The 15,935-nt window shown below is 34.6% G+C and overlaps 1 protein-coding gene across 1 annotated transcript in view; it reads left to right on the top strand.

Moving 5' to 3' along the window:
* Window positions 1-15,935, top strand: part of GPCPD1 (glycerophosphocholine phosphodiesterase 1) — an 88,533-nt gene that overhangs the window by 16,089 nt on the left and 56,509 nt on the right. Inside the window, exon 4 of the mRNA XM_036750260.1 lies at window positions 10,498-10,582. Coding sequence (XP_036606155.1) covers window positions 10,498-10,582 — 85 coding nt within the window. The remainder of the gene's footprint in view (window positions 1-10,497; window positions 10,583-15,935) is intronic.

Raw genomic sequence — 15,935 nt, 5'->3', positions numbered from 1 at the left:
AGCCCTTTGGGCATAGTTCCAAATTGCTCTCCAGAATGGTTGGAGCAGTTCACAACTCCACCAACAATGAATTAGTGTTCCCACATCTTCTCCGGCATTTCGCATTTTCTTGTTTTGTCATGTTAGCCAATCTGATAGGTGTGATGTGATACCTCAGAGGTGTTTTGATTTGCATTTCTCTAATCAGTAGTGATTCAGAGCATTTTTTCTTATGACTGTAGCTATCTTTTATTTCTTCCTCTGAAAACTGCCTGTTCATATCCTTTTCTTTTATTTCTTACTCTGAAAACTGCCTGTTCATATCCTTCGACCATTTATCAATTGGGGAATGATTTGTATTGTAAATTTGACTCAGTTCTCTATATCTTTTAGAAATCAGACTTTTATCAGAGACTCTAGTTGTAAAAATTTTTTTCCCAGTTTCCGCTTTCCTCCTAATCTTGCTTGCATTGGCTTTGTTTGTCCAAAATCTTTTCAATTTAATGTAATCAAAATTGTCCATTTTGCATTTCATAATGTTCTCTATTTCTTGTTTGGCCATAAATTCCTCCATTCTCTGTAAATCTGACAGATAAACTATTCCTCACTTCCCTAATTTGTTTATAGTATCAGCCTTTATATCTAAATCGTGTACCCGTTTGGACTTTATTTTGGTATGTGGTGTCACATGTTGTTCTGTGCCCATTTTCTGCCACACTATTTTGCAGTTTTCCCAGCAATTTTTGTCAAATAGTGAATTCTTATCCCAGAAGCTGGGGTCTTTGGGTTTGTCATACAGTAGATTACTGTAATCATTGACTTCTGTGTCTTGTGTACCTAACCTGTTCAAAAGCTAAGTATCATTCTGTCTACCCCTCTGTTTCTTAGCCAGTACCCAGTAGTTTGATGATTGCTGCTTTATAATACAATTTGAGATATGATATGGCTAGGCCACCTTCCATAGCATTTCTTTTCATTAATTCCCTTGATAATTTGGACCTTTTGTTCTTCCAGATGAATTTTGTTGGTATTTTTTCTAGCTTTGTAAAATAAGTTTTTGGTAGTTTGATTGGTATGGCACTGAATATTTTATAATTTCTACAGCAGCTTTAAATGGAATTTCCCTTATTTATCTCTTGCTGTTGGTCTTTGTTAGTAATATATAGAAATGCTGATAATTTATCATGTGGGTTGATTTTATATCTTGCAACTTTGCCAAAGTTGTTTATTATTTCAAGTAGTTTTTTACTTGATTCTCTAGGATTCTCAAGTAAATCATCATATCATCTGCAAAGAGTGATAGCTTAGTTTCTTCTTTGCCTATTCTAATTCCTTCAATTTCTTTTTCTTCTCTTATTGCTAAAGCTAACATTTTTAGTACTATATTGAATAACAGTGGCGATAATGGACATCCTTGTTTTACCCCCAGTCTTCCTGGAAAATGTATCTAATTTATCCCCATTGCATTTAATGCTTGCTGATGGTTTTCGGTAGATGCTACTTATCATTTTAAGGAAGGCTCCCTTTATCCTTATACTCTCTAGTGTTTTTAATAGGAATTGGTGTTGTATTTTGTCAAAAGCTTTTTCTGCCTCTATTGAGATAATCATGTGGTTTCTTTAGTTTTGTTGTTGATATAATCAATTATACTGATAGTTTTTCTAATATTGAACCAGCCCTGCATTCTTGGTATAAATCCTACCTGATCAAAGTGTATTATTCTCGTGATAAGTTGCTGTAATCATTTTGCTAATGTTTTATTTAAAATTTTTGCATCTATATTCATTAGGGAAATTGGTCTATAATTTTCTTTCTCTATTTTGACTCTTCCTCATTTAGGTATCAGTACTATACTTGTATCATAAAAAGAATTTGGTAGGACTTCTTCTTCTGCCAATTTTCCCAAACAGTCTATATAGTATTGGAATTAATTGTTTTTTAAATGTTTGATAGGATTCACATGTAAATCCATCTGACCCTGGAGATTTTTTTCCTAGGGAGTTCATTGATGGCTTGTTCAATTTCTTTTTCTGAGATGGGGTTATTTAAGTATTTTACTTCCTCTTCTGTTAATCTGGGCAATTTATATTTTTGTAAATATTCATTCATTTCGCTAAGATTGTCAAATTTATGGGCATACCGTTGGGCAAAATGATTCCTGATTATTGTTTTAATTTCCTCTTCATTGGAGGCAAATTCACCCTTTTCATTTTTGATGCTGGTAATTTGTTTTTCTTCTTTTTTTAAATTAAATTAACTAAAGGTTTATCAAATTTACTGGTTTTTTCATAAAACCAGCTCTTAATTTTATTAATCTCTCCTTTTGTTTTCAGTATTTCTAATTTGGTATTTGAGGATTTTTAATTTGTTCTTTTTCAAGTTTTTTCAGTTGCATGCCCAATTCATTGATTTCCTTTCTCTAGTTCATTCACATAAGCATTCAGAGATATAAAACTTCCTTTAAGAACTGCTTTTGCTGCAGTTTTGGTGTATTATCTCATTATTGTCATTCCCTTGAATGACATTATTGTGTCTATGATTTGTGTTTGACCCACTCATTCTTTAGGATTGGATTATTTAGTTTCCAATTAATTTTTGGTCTTATCTTTCCATGGCCCTTTTTTGCATATGATTTTTATTGCATCATGATCTGAAAAGGACGGATTTAATATTTTTGCCTTTCTGCACTGGATTATGAGGTTTTTATGCCCTTGAACATGGTCATTTTTTGTGTTTGTGCCTTGTACCGCTAAGAAAAAGGTATATTCCTTTCTATCCCCATTCAATTTTCTCCAGACATCTACCATATCTAAGTTTTCTAAATTTCTGTTCACCTTCTTAACTTCTTTCTTGTTTTGAGCTTAGATTTATCAAGTTCAGAGAAGGGGAGGTTGAGGTCCCCCACTAATATAGTTTTGCTGTCTATTTCTTCCTGTAACTCCCTTAACTTCTGAACCTCTAGGAATTTGGATGCTATACAACTTGGTGCATGTGTATTTAGTAATGATATTACTTCATTGTCTGTGGGGCCTTTTAGCAGAGTATAGTTTCCTTATCTCTTTTGATTAGATCTATTTTTGCTTTTTCTTTGTCTGAGATGAGGATTGGTACCCCTGCTTTTTTTTTTTTACTTCAGCTGAAGCATAATATATTCTACTCCAGCCTTTTTACTTTTACCCTGTGTGTATCCCCTTGTTTCATATGTGTTTCTTGCAAACAACATATTGTAGGATTATGGTTTTTAATCTATTCTGCTTTCTGACTCCGTTTTATGAGAGAGTTCATCCCATTCACAGTTATGATTACTATCTGTGTTTTTCTGAATCCTGTTTCTCTCCCCACCGCCCTGTTTATGCTTTTATTTCTCACTTCTCCCTTTCCCTCCTCAAAAGAGTTTTGCTTTTGACCACTGCCCCCCTCAATCTTCCTTCCCTTCTAGCAGCCCCCCTCCCTTTTCTTTCCCTTTTCCCTTACTACTTCTTCTCTCCCTTGTAACAACCCCTTCCCTTTTCTTTCCCCTTTTCTCTCCTATTGCCTATAGAGCAAGTTAGATTTCTATACTTAAACTGAGTGTATTATGCCCTCCTTGAACCAAATCTGATGAGAGTAAAGTTCAATCAGTGCTTATTTCCTTCCTTTCTTTCCCTCTACTATATGTTTTTGTGCCTCTTCATGTGGTGTAATTTACCCTTTTCTACCTCTTCCTTTCCTCTTCTCCTATTACAATCTGGTTTTACCCCTTAATTACATTTTTTATGATCACATTAGTTAATTTATATCCGCACCCTCTGTCTATGTATATATCTTTTAAATGTCATAATAAAGATACAGTTCTCTAGATTTACAAGTATCATCTTTCCATGTAGAGATGTAAACAGTTTGCCCTTACTGAATAACTTGGCATCTTTTCTTTTTCTTTCCTGTTTACCTTTTTATGCCTCTCTTCAGTGTTGTATTTGAAGATCAAATTTTCCATTGAGTTTTGGTCTTTTCATCAGGAAGGACTCGAAGTTGCCTATTTCATTGAATGTCCATCTCCTTGCCTGAAAGATTATGCTCAGTTTTGCTGGGTAGTTGATCGATGGTTGTAATCCAAGCTCCTTTGCCTTACAGAATATCATATTCCAACCCCTCCAGTCTTTTAATGTAGAAGCTGCAAGGTCCTGCGTGATCCTGACTATAGTTCCATGATATTTGAATTGTTTCTTTCTGGCTGCTTGCAGTTTACCTTAGAAGACCTCAGTGTCCAGTACCCTATCTTGCCAGGTGATCTTCAGAATCTTCCTAAGACAATTCAGATGGAAGCAATTCAGTTATCCTTGCATGATGCTGTAGACTGTCTAGGTTTCATGGGGATACAACAATGATGTCACCACAGTGGTTCTGTAGACTTTTAGTTTGGTAGTCACTCTAATGCCTCTTCTCTCACACACTTTCCTTTGGAGTCTACTAAACACTGAGCTAGCTCTAGCAATGTCTATATCAACCTCGTTATCTATGTGTATATCCCTGGAAAGTACATTGTCAAGGTAAGGGAACTTATCCACCATATTCAGAATTTCTCCATTTGTTGTATCCAATGGTTCCATGTACAGATGGTGAGGTGCTGGCTGGTAGAGAACTTGTGTTTTCTTTGTGTTAATTGTTAGGTCAAAATTAGCACAAGCAGCAGAGAATTGATCCATACTTTCTTGCATGTTGGCCTCAGAGGCTGCATTGAGTGCACAGTCATCTGTGAATAAAAAATCATGCATCAACGCTCCCTCCATTTAGTCTTGTTTTTGTAGCCTTTTCAAGTTAAATAATTTATCATCAGTGTGGTAGCTGACCTTGATACCATTTTAACAGTGCTGAAAACATCATGCTAAACAGCATGGGAGCAAACACACAGCCTTGTTTTATTCCTCTGGTGACTGGGAAAACTTGAGCGCATCATCTAATATCCAGAACCTGGGCAAGCATGCCATCGTGAAATTGATGTATACAATACTGAGGAACCTCTCCAGGCAACCAAATTTTGCCATAGTTTTCCACAAGCCCTCATGACTGACAGTATCAAAGGCCTTGATCAGATCAGTGAATTTTGTGTATGGACCTCTGTTTTGCTCCTGGCATTTATTCTGTCCATGTTGAGCAGTAAGCACCATATCAACTGTTCCTTGGCTCCTTCTGAAGCCACACTGGCTCTCAGGTAGATAACCATCTTCCAGGTGAAGGATCAACCTTTTAAGGAAGACTGGCCAGAATCCTGCCAGCAGTGACTAAGAGAGAAACCTCCTTGTGATTGTCACAGGACAATCTAAATTCTTTTACCTTTTTAGAGATGGACAATGAAGGCATTCTTGAACTCCTGGGGGATAACCACCTCTTGCCATGTAACCTGGAAAATTTCAGTCAGCTTGTGTATGAACAGTGGACCTCTTGCTTTGTAAATACATCAGCTGGAATAGAATCAGCACTAGATGCTTTGCCACATGTGAAGAGCCAAATGGCATTCAAAACCTCTTCTTCAGTTGGAAATTTGGGTAAAGAGATATTTACTTCATCCTGAGGTATACATTCACTGGCTTCAGCATTGACTGATGATGGTCTGTTGAGAACACTATGGAAGCGTTCAGTCCATCTCTCTAGGACCATGTTCGTATCACTAATCAGTGTGGCTCCATTAGCACTAGGTAATTGAGATGCTTCATAGGTCTTTGGCCCATAAATAGCCTTCAGGGCATCATAAAAAGTGCTTTGGATTGTTACTATCAGCATAAAACTGAATTTCATCTGCCTTCTTACTGAGCCAAGAATCCTGCATCTCCCTAGCTTTGCATGCACTTTACTTTTGATAGGGTTAGATGCTGCCTTCCTAGAGACAGATGGACTATCTTGCTGGTAAACCTTGTGGAGTTCTTGTTATTCATTTAGCAGCTTCTGAATTTTCCCATCACTTTCATTAAACCAGTTTTGATGTTTGCAAATGTTATGGCCCAGATGAGTAAATGCAGTGCTGAACACCAAATTTCTGAAAGCTGCCCACTCCTTTTCTGCTCCACTATTGCCAGTCATGTGTTGGCTCAGCTTTCCCTCCAAGTTAGCAGTAAACTGTTCCCACTAGGAGAAGCACTCTAATCTGTGGACGTTAAGTCTTCTGGTGGTTGTCTTGCCTTGGGGCCACTGCTTTTGTTAAATAGGAATATTTAACTTGGAGAGGATGTCTGTGATGAGTTCAGTGCTCTGTGCTACACCCTCTTATATCCTGTCTGCCTCTTTTTATAATGACAGAATCTGTTAAATGCCAATGTCTGTGGTGAGGGTGCATCCATGAATTTTTTTGTGTTTAGATAAATGGAAGACAGTGTTGGTGATGAGAATGTCATGAGAAGCACAAGTCTTTGGGAGTTGGTGACTAATGCTGTTGCTGTTTCTGACTCTGTTTCTCCCAAGAACTTCTTGCCATGTCTGGTAGTCTGTTCCTACTCTCGCATTAAAGTCACCCAGAATTATAAGCTTACCCTCTTTTGGCACATGGATGATGAGGGTCTCTAGATCTTCATAAAATTTTTGTTTGACCTCATCAGGTTTCATCATGGTAAGAGCATATGCACTGATGATAGTACTGTGGTACTTTCCTGCCAGTAGCAATCGCATTGTCATGAGCCTGTTGTTTACTCTTTTTGGGAGGCAAACAAGCTAGTTGACTAAATTTGATTGCAAAATCTATGCCAACTTCATGGTGCTCCCCTTCACTGTGGCCACTTCAGAAAAACATGTATCCATCTCTGACTTCTGTGAGCTGGCTTTCATTTGCCAGTCTTGTTTCACTCAGGGATGCTATTTGGGTGCAATTAAGTTTACTCGCAACAAGGACTGTTCATCTTTCAGGTCTACTGGATTTTGTATTGTCCATAAGTATGCATACACACTATGTAGTGATGCTGCATGGAATCATCTTTGTAAATGTTTTTGTACATATTTTTTTGTGTTTCAACTGTGGGGTGGGATCTCTGCCTGCCATGGTAAGCAGGCAAGGGTTGGGTAAGCAAAAAAGTTTTAGGACACCTTTTCTAGTCCTTTCCTCATGTCTGGTGGTGAGCAATGTGGTCCTTCAAAAGGCTGCTCATACACCCAGAGCCTGCTGAATCTCACTGCTGCTTCAGTCCATTGGGAAGACAACCCTGTGGCCTCGCCTGCCTGTGTACAGGTTTGTGACTACAGCTTCCAGTGTATCTGTACCTGCTGCTTTGTCACTTTCCTCTTGCCATAGGACTTTGAGATAGGGAAAAAAGTTTAAATGGTATGGATGAGGTCTTTTGATTCAAGTATATATTAGATTTAAGTAAGGCAGAGTTGTGCCAAGTTGTCACCCTCACTCCCGGAGTCATTGGAATTCAGTGGCAAGACAAAGTCAAGGTGACTGATGATGGCTCAGGATGCCGAGGATGACTTTAGCATCTTCTATGTCCTTCTGGCATTGTCTAATAAAGGAATATAGTATATACACAGAAGTCTTGTGAGAGGCTACAGTATGTACACAAATAAGTTTACTATAGGTAACTAGTTTCTGGAATCATAAAAAATCTTATTCTGAAGTAAAACTATGTGGGTTAAAAGTTCCTCCTGTGTTCTCTCTGAGCTCTTAAACAAATATCTCTTCTTTGATCTTTCTCTAGCAACCCTTCCTTGGAGATCATAAGCTGCCTTTATCAATAGTAGAGGTTTGTGGAGTTGTCACTGCTTCAGATTTTAGTCAATCTCTTCTGGCTCTTACTGGGTGAATGACTGACAATCCTTGTAGTTTTTAAATCACTTTGAGTAATTGCTACATAGTACTAACATGTTAAGAACCTTCCCCCTCCACATACTTCAATCCTGGGAAATAACTCTTTTGAACTATATACTATTATGTGTTAAGAGTATTTCCATGGAATGCTGAAACCACTATATTCCTTCTGTTCTTTAGACATACCACTCAAGAATCTGGATATAGTTGTACTTGAAGTCCCTCTCTCTCACACCTTCTTCTTGGTTTTCTGTTGATTTTAGGCAGGCCATGGTTAGTCTTTCAAACTCTGTATTATTTTGGTTCACATTTCACATAATGGCCATGACCACAAACCTAAATCCTGTTTAAAGATCAGATATCCAAATTATGCTCTTGATAAAACTAATCATACAGTGGAAATTGTTGATACAGCTGTCCTTTGTATAGAATTGTCTTAGCCGGAATTTATTTTTCTACAGTCTGTTATTCAGAAAGAGACAGATAAGCTAATATTAGCATTTTGCTAAAAAAAAAAAAAAAACTCAGGATTTCATTGATGATCATTATACATTCATCCTAGTTTCCTATACCCTTTATTTGAGAATTAATAACCCTGAAAAACATTGTTAAAATCCCTAATATTCAAAGAAAGTTATCTTCACTGTACTATTATATTTAAGCAGGAATGTGCACTATTGCATTTCAGTAAGATTTCAAAGAGTTCAGTGCCTTGTAAAGCTTACTGTAAGTTCTAGTAGAGATCGTTGTGGAATATGAGCACAGGTCTCCTGTCTCCAAGTACATGACTACAACCTTTATTGTCTCCCTTCCACACAACAAAGTTGAAAGAAATGATTTCTGCTTAACTTCAGTTTATCCCAAAATTAAATTCCCCAATATTCCTTTAGCATTCTGTATAACAAATGTTGTAAGAGCTTATGAAAAAAATAGTTCAGTCTGACTGGCAGAGCAGCTGAAATAAATAGGAAAAATGAGAAGTGTTCTTAGTATAAGGCCATTGTTACCACCTTAATTGGAGTCCTTTATATAGGGTTAGTCATATGATGAATGGAAACAGGTTTCTATCATTATTTGATATAAGTTCAGAAAATGGGTCTTCCAAATAACTGGAAACTTTAAATTATTATGCAAAAATCCTTTTTATGAATAAGCTCTATTTGGAATTTAAATACCCAGCACCTCATTAATGTCAATAAGTAATTAGGTGCCTTTGTAGGCAAAAGAAATCCTTCCAGTTGTGAATATAGAGTTAACATGCAGGTTAAATTTCTATGACCAAGGGAAGCCCTGCTGGTAAAAGAAGGCAAATTTCAAAGTTGGGTAAGTTCTGTAAAAGGAATGTAAACTGAGTAGGTAACTGATGAGGAAGCAGAATATTTTGGTTCAAATTCTAATGTGTAATGTGGCATTTTAAATCTTTACCTTTTTCTTTTGGGGATTTTATTTGGGAAACCATCTCAAATACTAGGAAAACATTGCTTAAATACATATTTCATAAAGTGTGGTATTGCTACTGTACTTGGCTAATTATAAAGCCATTATTCTTATGAATACCAAATGAGTAGGCTCAGTGCTGGGGCCATTCAGTTCAACAAATTACCTTGTATTAAGTACATAATATAAGGAAGGTACTGAGAATTTAAAGGTGTAATTATTACATAGACCCTCTTCTCTACGAACTTAAATTTACATAATGATTATAGTGACCCATAGATGAAGAGTACAGAGCCAGGACTGGAAATATAAGAAGTTGTTACTAAAAATTGGAATTGGACTAGGAATGACTAGACTTTAAGAAATACCCCAGGAACCTCTGGTAAGAATCAGAACTGGGAGTCTGGGTTATCTATCAGTCTGTAGTTTGGAAATACACAAATGTCATAGGTCAGAGCAAGTATTGGATTGACACAAGGCATTCAAGTAGCAGGAAGACAACTATATTGAGTGGCAAGAGAAAGCAGGGAAGGGGAGAAGGAATAAACATTTATATATATTCCCCTATGTGCCAGGTACTGCGTACTGTGCACATTTTTATAAATGTATCATTTGATCCTCACAGCAATCCTGGAAGGTAGGTGCTATTATTACCCCATTTTGCAGTTGAAGTAACTGAGGCAAAGAGGTGAAGTGATTTGCCTTAGGGTCATACAATCTAGTAAGAGGCTGGATTTGAATTCAGGTCTTCCTGACTCCAGGACCAGTGCTGTGTCTAGCCACTACATCACAACTGTCCTTGTAGAAGTAGATGATCAATAGGTCAGTTAGATAGTTGAGGACAGGAACTGGTTTAAGGTAACCATAAAGCAGCTCCCACTCAATCCCAAAATGACCTCAAATAAAAAGAAAAACCTTTATTAGATACTTGGTGCAGAGACCTTATTTCTCAGGGATGATCTTAAGTTAGATGCTTATTGACTGGACACAGAGTGAACCCAAGATTTAGTTTTTCTAGGACCTGCAAGTAGAATAGGGGCAGTGATCCAAGTTGACTAAGTTAAGTTTGTAGGTATCTGTCAGGAAATGTCCTTACTTGGAGCTATAAAAATACAGAAATTATGCCGTAAAGTTACAGAACAACCTACATGACATGGTCTGCCCATTTTTATATTTGAAACATTTTTGACTAAAACTTAAAAGCTCTTTAACCAACTCCAGTTTTCAAAGAAAATTTTGTTAAATGTTGAAACTTGACAAGAATCTTAGATGTTTTTCTTTTATATTTTTCCCCTAACCTTTCTCCACAGTATTCTATGGAAAACAACCGTTACACTCAATAGAGGAGTACCAGTTCAGTATCGTTACTTTAAAGGATACTTTCTAGAACCAAAGGTATGTACTATTTAATTTCCAGTTCTATAACAATATTCTTAATTTCTTCCCAAAATTACTGATATAATTTATGAAAAATGCTTTTAAATTGAACTAGAAACCATTTGAGAAATGTTTTTATTGTGACCAAAAGTAATTTCCTTTGTTGTGCTAAAATGTTAAAGCAAATGGCCTTTGGTGCATGGACCATTTGTCTGCAATGGAATTGAGGTTAATTGTAAGTATGGAATAGCCATGAGTCTCAAAGAGTATGCTTTTCTTCTTAGTTGCAATAATATTATGGGAGTATCTAGCTAGTTTTAGACTTTTTTTTCTTAGCAACTGTCATGTGCTAGCAGCATTTGGATTGTATTTCAAATACTTGAAGGTAGTATTTAGCAGTTAATTAAATTAGACTGATTTCTCAAAAATTCTTAAACCAATAGTAGCACTGATAATTAAGGCCACATCCCATTTAAAAGGCCACAAAAAGAACTTAAAGCTTGCCTACACATGGTGATTTGTAATGAGATGAGATTTCAGTAATTTTCTCTTATTTGTAGTGGAAAGAATTAGAGAGTTTAGCCGTTTTTTCCTTCAAAAAAGAAGAGTTTCATTCAGTTCATTGAATTGAGGGGATTTCCTTAAAAATAATGGGGCTGCGTGTAATTAGCCTAGTGTTTAGGCAAGAGAAGTGCTATGTGGAAGTAAATTAAACACAGACAAAGGGGACTGACATTTAAAAAAAATACATTTTCTTCCCTTCAGAAAGTTTTTTTAAATTACTTATAAAGTAAATCAAGTAGACACTCTTGCTTCATTCTTTTAGCCACCGGTATAAGAAAATTGACAAACCTACCCCAACTGTCTTTTGCACCTATTACGTTCATTATTCTAAGATTATATCCTAAATATTCAGTATTTGAATTTGGATAATATTGGTTGGTAGAATTGAGTATTGGCTTACCTTGACAGTAGTACTATTTTTATTTTGCTTTGGAATGGCATCCAAGTTTTCCTTTTTGTTAAAAGGGTAATGTCAGGAAAGTTACTTAGTTTGAAGTAAATATTATTAAATGTGTACATCATATCTACATTACTGTTGTGAGTTCACATTACTGACAGCCATTGTGCTGTTTTAAATTCACAATACTGTAAGACCAACTAAGTTTGTACTCGAGAAATCAAATTTTTTTTATTAAAAAGAAGAAAGCTGTATACGTTTTTTGGCTAAGAGCTTTATAAAGTAGGACTATTGTCAACACAGTTCAAATTAAGCCAATATATAGTCTTTTCTTTTAAAATGTAAAGAATAGTTCAATATGCCTTTTCTGAAGAATTGGCAATAAATTTTCCTATAGTGAAAAATAACAGCAACAAAAGCTTTTTTCCCTTTTGTAATACTTGCAAAAGTTTACAGTATATGTTGGTGAGTGTGTTTCTTTAAGTAGGTACTCTGTATCGTGTATACATGTACCGTGTGATGCAGGGGCTGCCATGGTAAGTATGTTTTTCATGGAATAGAGTAACTAGCTACATAAATATCCCATACATATGGATAGTGTTTTTTTCCTCAAATACCAGCTTAAATGACACCCTTTTTTCCTCTATACTTGGTGGCACTTTTTAAGTGGGATAGATTTTTAGTTAGAAACATTCTGAAATTTTGTTTCAGTTTTTCATTGTCTGTGGATGTGGTATACAAGGATTTTTTTTTTCCTTAAAAATAAAGTGAAGGGAAGCTAAAAGGGCATCAGAGGCAATTTTCTTTGCTGTTTTTTCAGGGTAGTCTCCTAAGTAATAAGTGCATAGGGGTTTAAATCACATTTCATACTTCATATTTAGTCTGCCATATTTGGCTTTTTAGTATAGATGTTTTATATTTTAGAAATTAAGGGGCATGGAATGTGATTTCTCCTTTCATTTTTCACAGTAGAGTGTATTTCCTTATACTTTGAATAACTACAACAAGCCGCTAGAAATTATTTTGAGCCATAGTTTATAGTAATTGTGAAGCTGACAAGTAGGTCATCTCCAATGTGCAAAGAGTAAGGTTTATATCTTACAAACAAAAACAACCCCAAAATCTCTGACCAGTAGTAACTATTAATCTGAAATAGGTACTTAATTGTCTGATAGCATGTCATATCCTTTCATACTGTTTTTATTTGCAGATGTATATTCTTAATCCACTTCATAACCGTATTCCTAATAACTTTGATTTAGGAACTAAAAATTCTCAGAATTAAGCTGCTTTCTTTTAAATGAGTCCCATGTTCACTGTCTTAAGTAGTCTTGTCTTTTCATCACCTATTAAAAAGCAGTTTTTCCAGTAGCTAATTAATGTATATTTGATTTGGCCCATCATAAAATTCCTCAAATCAATTTGCAAGTGTTCCTCAGAATAATTGTAAAAAGGAAGTTTTGAAAAGAAATTGTCCAAATGTCATGATATATGTGTTTCTGTTTATATCAAATGGAGATAGTAAAAGACTCCAAAGTATTGAGCTCATCATTCATTTTGTTAGCTTAAATAATTATAATGTCCCAATACGACCTGTTGGAGAAATTTTATTTTCTATTCTTGAAAAGCTGGAGTTCAGAGATTAAACAGCATAGTCCTATCTCTCACTTGAATCAACTGATTTTTTATATCTCAAAGTTAATATGTATGACTAGTTAAGAACAAATTCAATAATTTATTCTACTTCTGGTAGGTTAGAAAATCACTATTCAAATATATTTTGTATTGTTTAGGGCTGTTAATGGTGCTGCTTTTTTTTTAAAGCTCTCTCAATTTCTTTACAAAAAGAAAATATTCCCCTTAGGTCATTATATTTAGCATATTGCAAACTATCTCAAAGGTCAATGTGTTATTGTTACATTGACATTTCCAAGGTTTATTTTTGTTGCTTTTTTGAAGTATGGGTTATAGACTTATTATTCACAGCAAGAGCTTGTAACAAATGTCATATAGGACTGCCAAATATAGCATATTTCGAACTTGGCCCATGTTCTAATATTAGACTTTGATAGCATATCTTTTTGTAGATGATATAAAATAGATTTGGAGATGGAAAAGATTGTAAGGGATTTTCTCCACCTAACACTCTGGATTCATGTGTAAATGGGCGTTGTCTAATGTCTCATTTTATGTAGTAAAACTTCATTACAACATAACGTAAGTTTTAAGTTAAAGTATTTATTTCCCGTGGGAAATGTTTATTCTTTATAACTATTATTTCACTAATAAATATTTACCTTTGTGTTTTATAAGTGTTTGAATTTTTATTGTATAAATTTGAGAGCACCTAGATTCTTTCAAAATTGATTTCATTGCAAGATTTTAGCAACTTCATTAAATTTCTAAAAATGTAAGCCCACCCATATTTGAAGAATAAAAGGATCAAATTGCTTTATATTTTTGGAATTATTGATTCTTTTTCGACTCCTAATTACTACCATTTTGCTTTGGCAAAGTGTTGTATTTCAGAAATTTGCTGAATTTTTAAGTTTACTTTAGCAATAATGACTATTCAGAAAATTGAGGCCTGAACTCTTATTTATTTTTGTATAATTTTCTACCAGTGAGCATCATTATGACTTTTTAAAAGTTATTTTTTAGGTGGAAAAATTGTAGCAAAAGAGGAAAACACTAGCAAAGTTATTGAGACTCTTTATGAAGTTAAAAAAGCCTTCATAAGTTATAAAATTAAATAAAATTTTCCTTATTTTGGTAAGAACAATTTTTTTTTGGTAGTCTTCAATTTTTGATTATCATTTTCCCCTTTTTGTAATCAGATAGATAAAATAAACATTCCTTTCAGTCTTCCAGCACAATTTGCTCCAAGTTGTAGGGCTGATTTGAGTGTTATCTTTTTAAAATGATTGGCGGTGTTTTGGATGAAAAAAACAACCACTCACATTTAAATCTTTATCTTCAGAATTTGGGCATTTTTTATCAGCTGGTCAATTTAAGTGACAGTCTAATCAGAAATGCACATAATTGATAATGAATGTATTTCCTTATCACTGCCATTTTGACATTTTGTTCATAATTCTAATTAATATCAAAATATTATGAGAACACTTGAAAATTTAGAGATTGATATTTAATTGTTTTGTTTTGACATATTTTATATAGTTAAACTCAAGAGTTTTGAAGTGTTATGAAAAACTATTATCCATTTAACAACAAATCCTGCTGTGAAGGTGGCATTGTGTTAGGGGCTAGGATACATACATGAAGATAATTCAACAGGGTTCCTGCTCTAAATGAACTTAGCATATTGGCAATAATATTGAAATAAAATCTAGCTTTCATGGGATCGTAGATCATTTGTAGGTTTTAGAACTTGAAGGGACATATATAAGTCAGCCAGTCCAATTTCTTCATTTTACAAATGAAGAAACTGAGGTTCAGAGAGGATAAATGTCTCACCCATGATAGATAAGTAGTAGCCATCAGTAGCAAGTATTTGAATTCAAGTCCTCTAACTGCTCAGAGCAGTACTCTGTCTATTGTAACCATACTGTCTTATCTTAATTAGATTTTGTGTCGTTTGGCTGGAATTTAAAAATTTAATGTTATGTTTCTCCTAATTTGTGTTAGAAAATTCAGGTATTTGAGCAGCTTTGATTTAAAAAATAGTACAGCTGTTAAGGAACAGGCATTTTTAAAGACATACTTTGTGCCTGGCGTGGTGCTAAGCATTGGTGATAAAAAGACAAAAAAGTAACGGTTCTTGCTTTCAAGGAGATAACGTTTCTGTTGAGAGAAAATATATATACGCCAAATAGTGCATACAAAATGTTATACAAATGAGCTGTGTAACAATTATAAGTAAGTATATAGTAATTTAATTCTTTAATCAACACTTGTTTATCTGTATACAGTTGGCAACATCTATGATGCAGATTGAGGGATAGGTCTTTTTGGAAAAAGTAGTTCATTCTGGTTTTTTTTTTTAGAGCCTTTTAAAATGTATAAATTGCTGCAAAAATTATGAAGCACCCATAAAGTACATATATTTTAGTCAGGTGACAACTCCTTTTTGTTAGAGTGTATTTTCCATAGATTTTTTTTTGATTATTGAAAATTTTCATACCCAGTAAGCTTTATATAGCAACAAAGTTTGTGTGTATGTGTGTGTGTTTTACTAGTACAACTTACAACAGATTTATTAAATAAATTACTAAAATTCACCGATTTGAATCTTTCCTTTTAACTAAACTTAGTCTATGCACTAAAGAATATTCATAGTAAGACTATAAAGAAATCCCAATTCATTCCTATTTGTCAAAATTGTTTTTCATTACCTAATAATGGAGTTATTCCTTTCAGATTTAGTGTGTCCTCTTGTTTATTTTTTAA

The sequence above is a fragment of the Trichosurus vulpecula genome, chromosome 3, assembly GCF_011100635.1.
Source record: "Trichosurus vulpecula isolate mTriVul1 chromosome 3, mTriVul1.pri, whole genome shotgun sequence".
Taxonomy (NCBI): domain Eukaryota; kingdom Metazoa; phylum Chordata; class Mammalia; order Diprotodontia; family Phalangeridae; genus Trichosurus; species Trichosurus vulpecula.
This window is presented reverse-complemented; position numbering and strand designations above follow the sequence as displayed.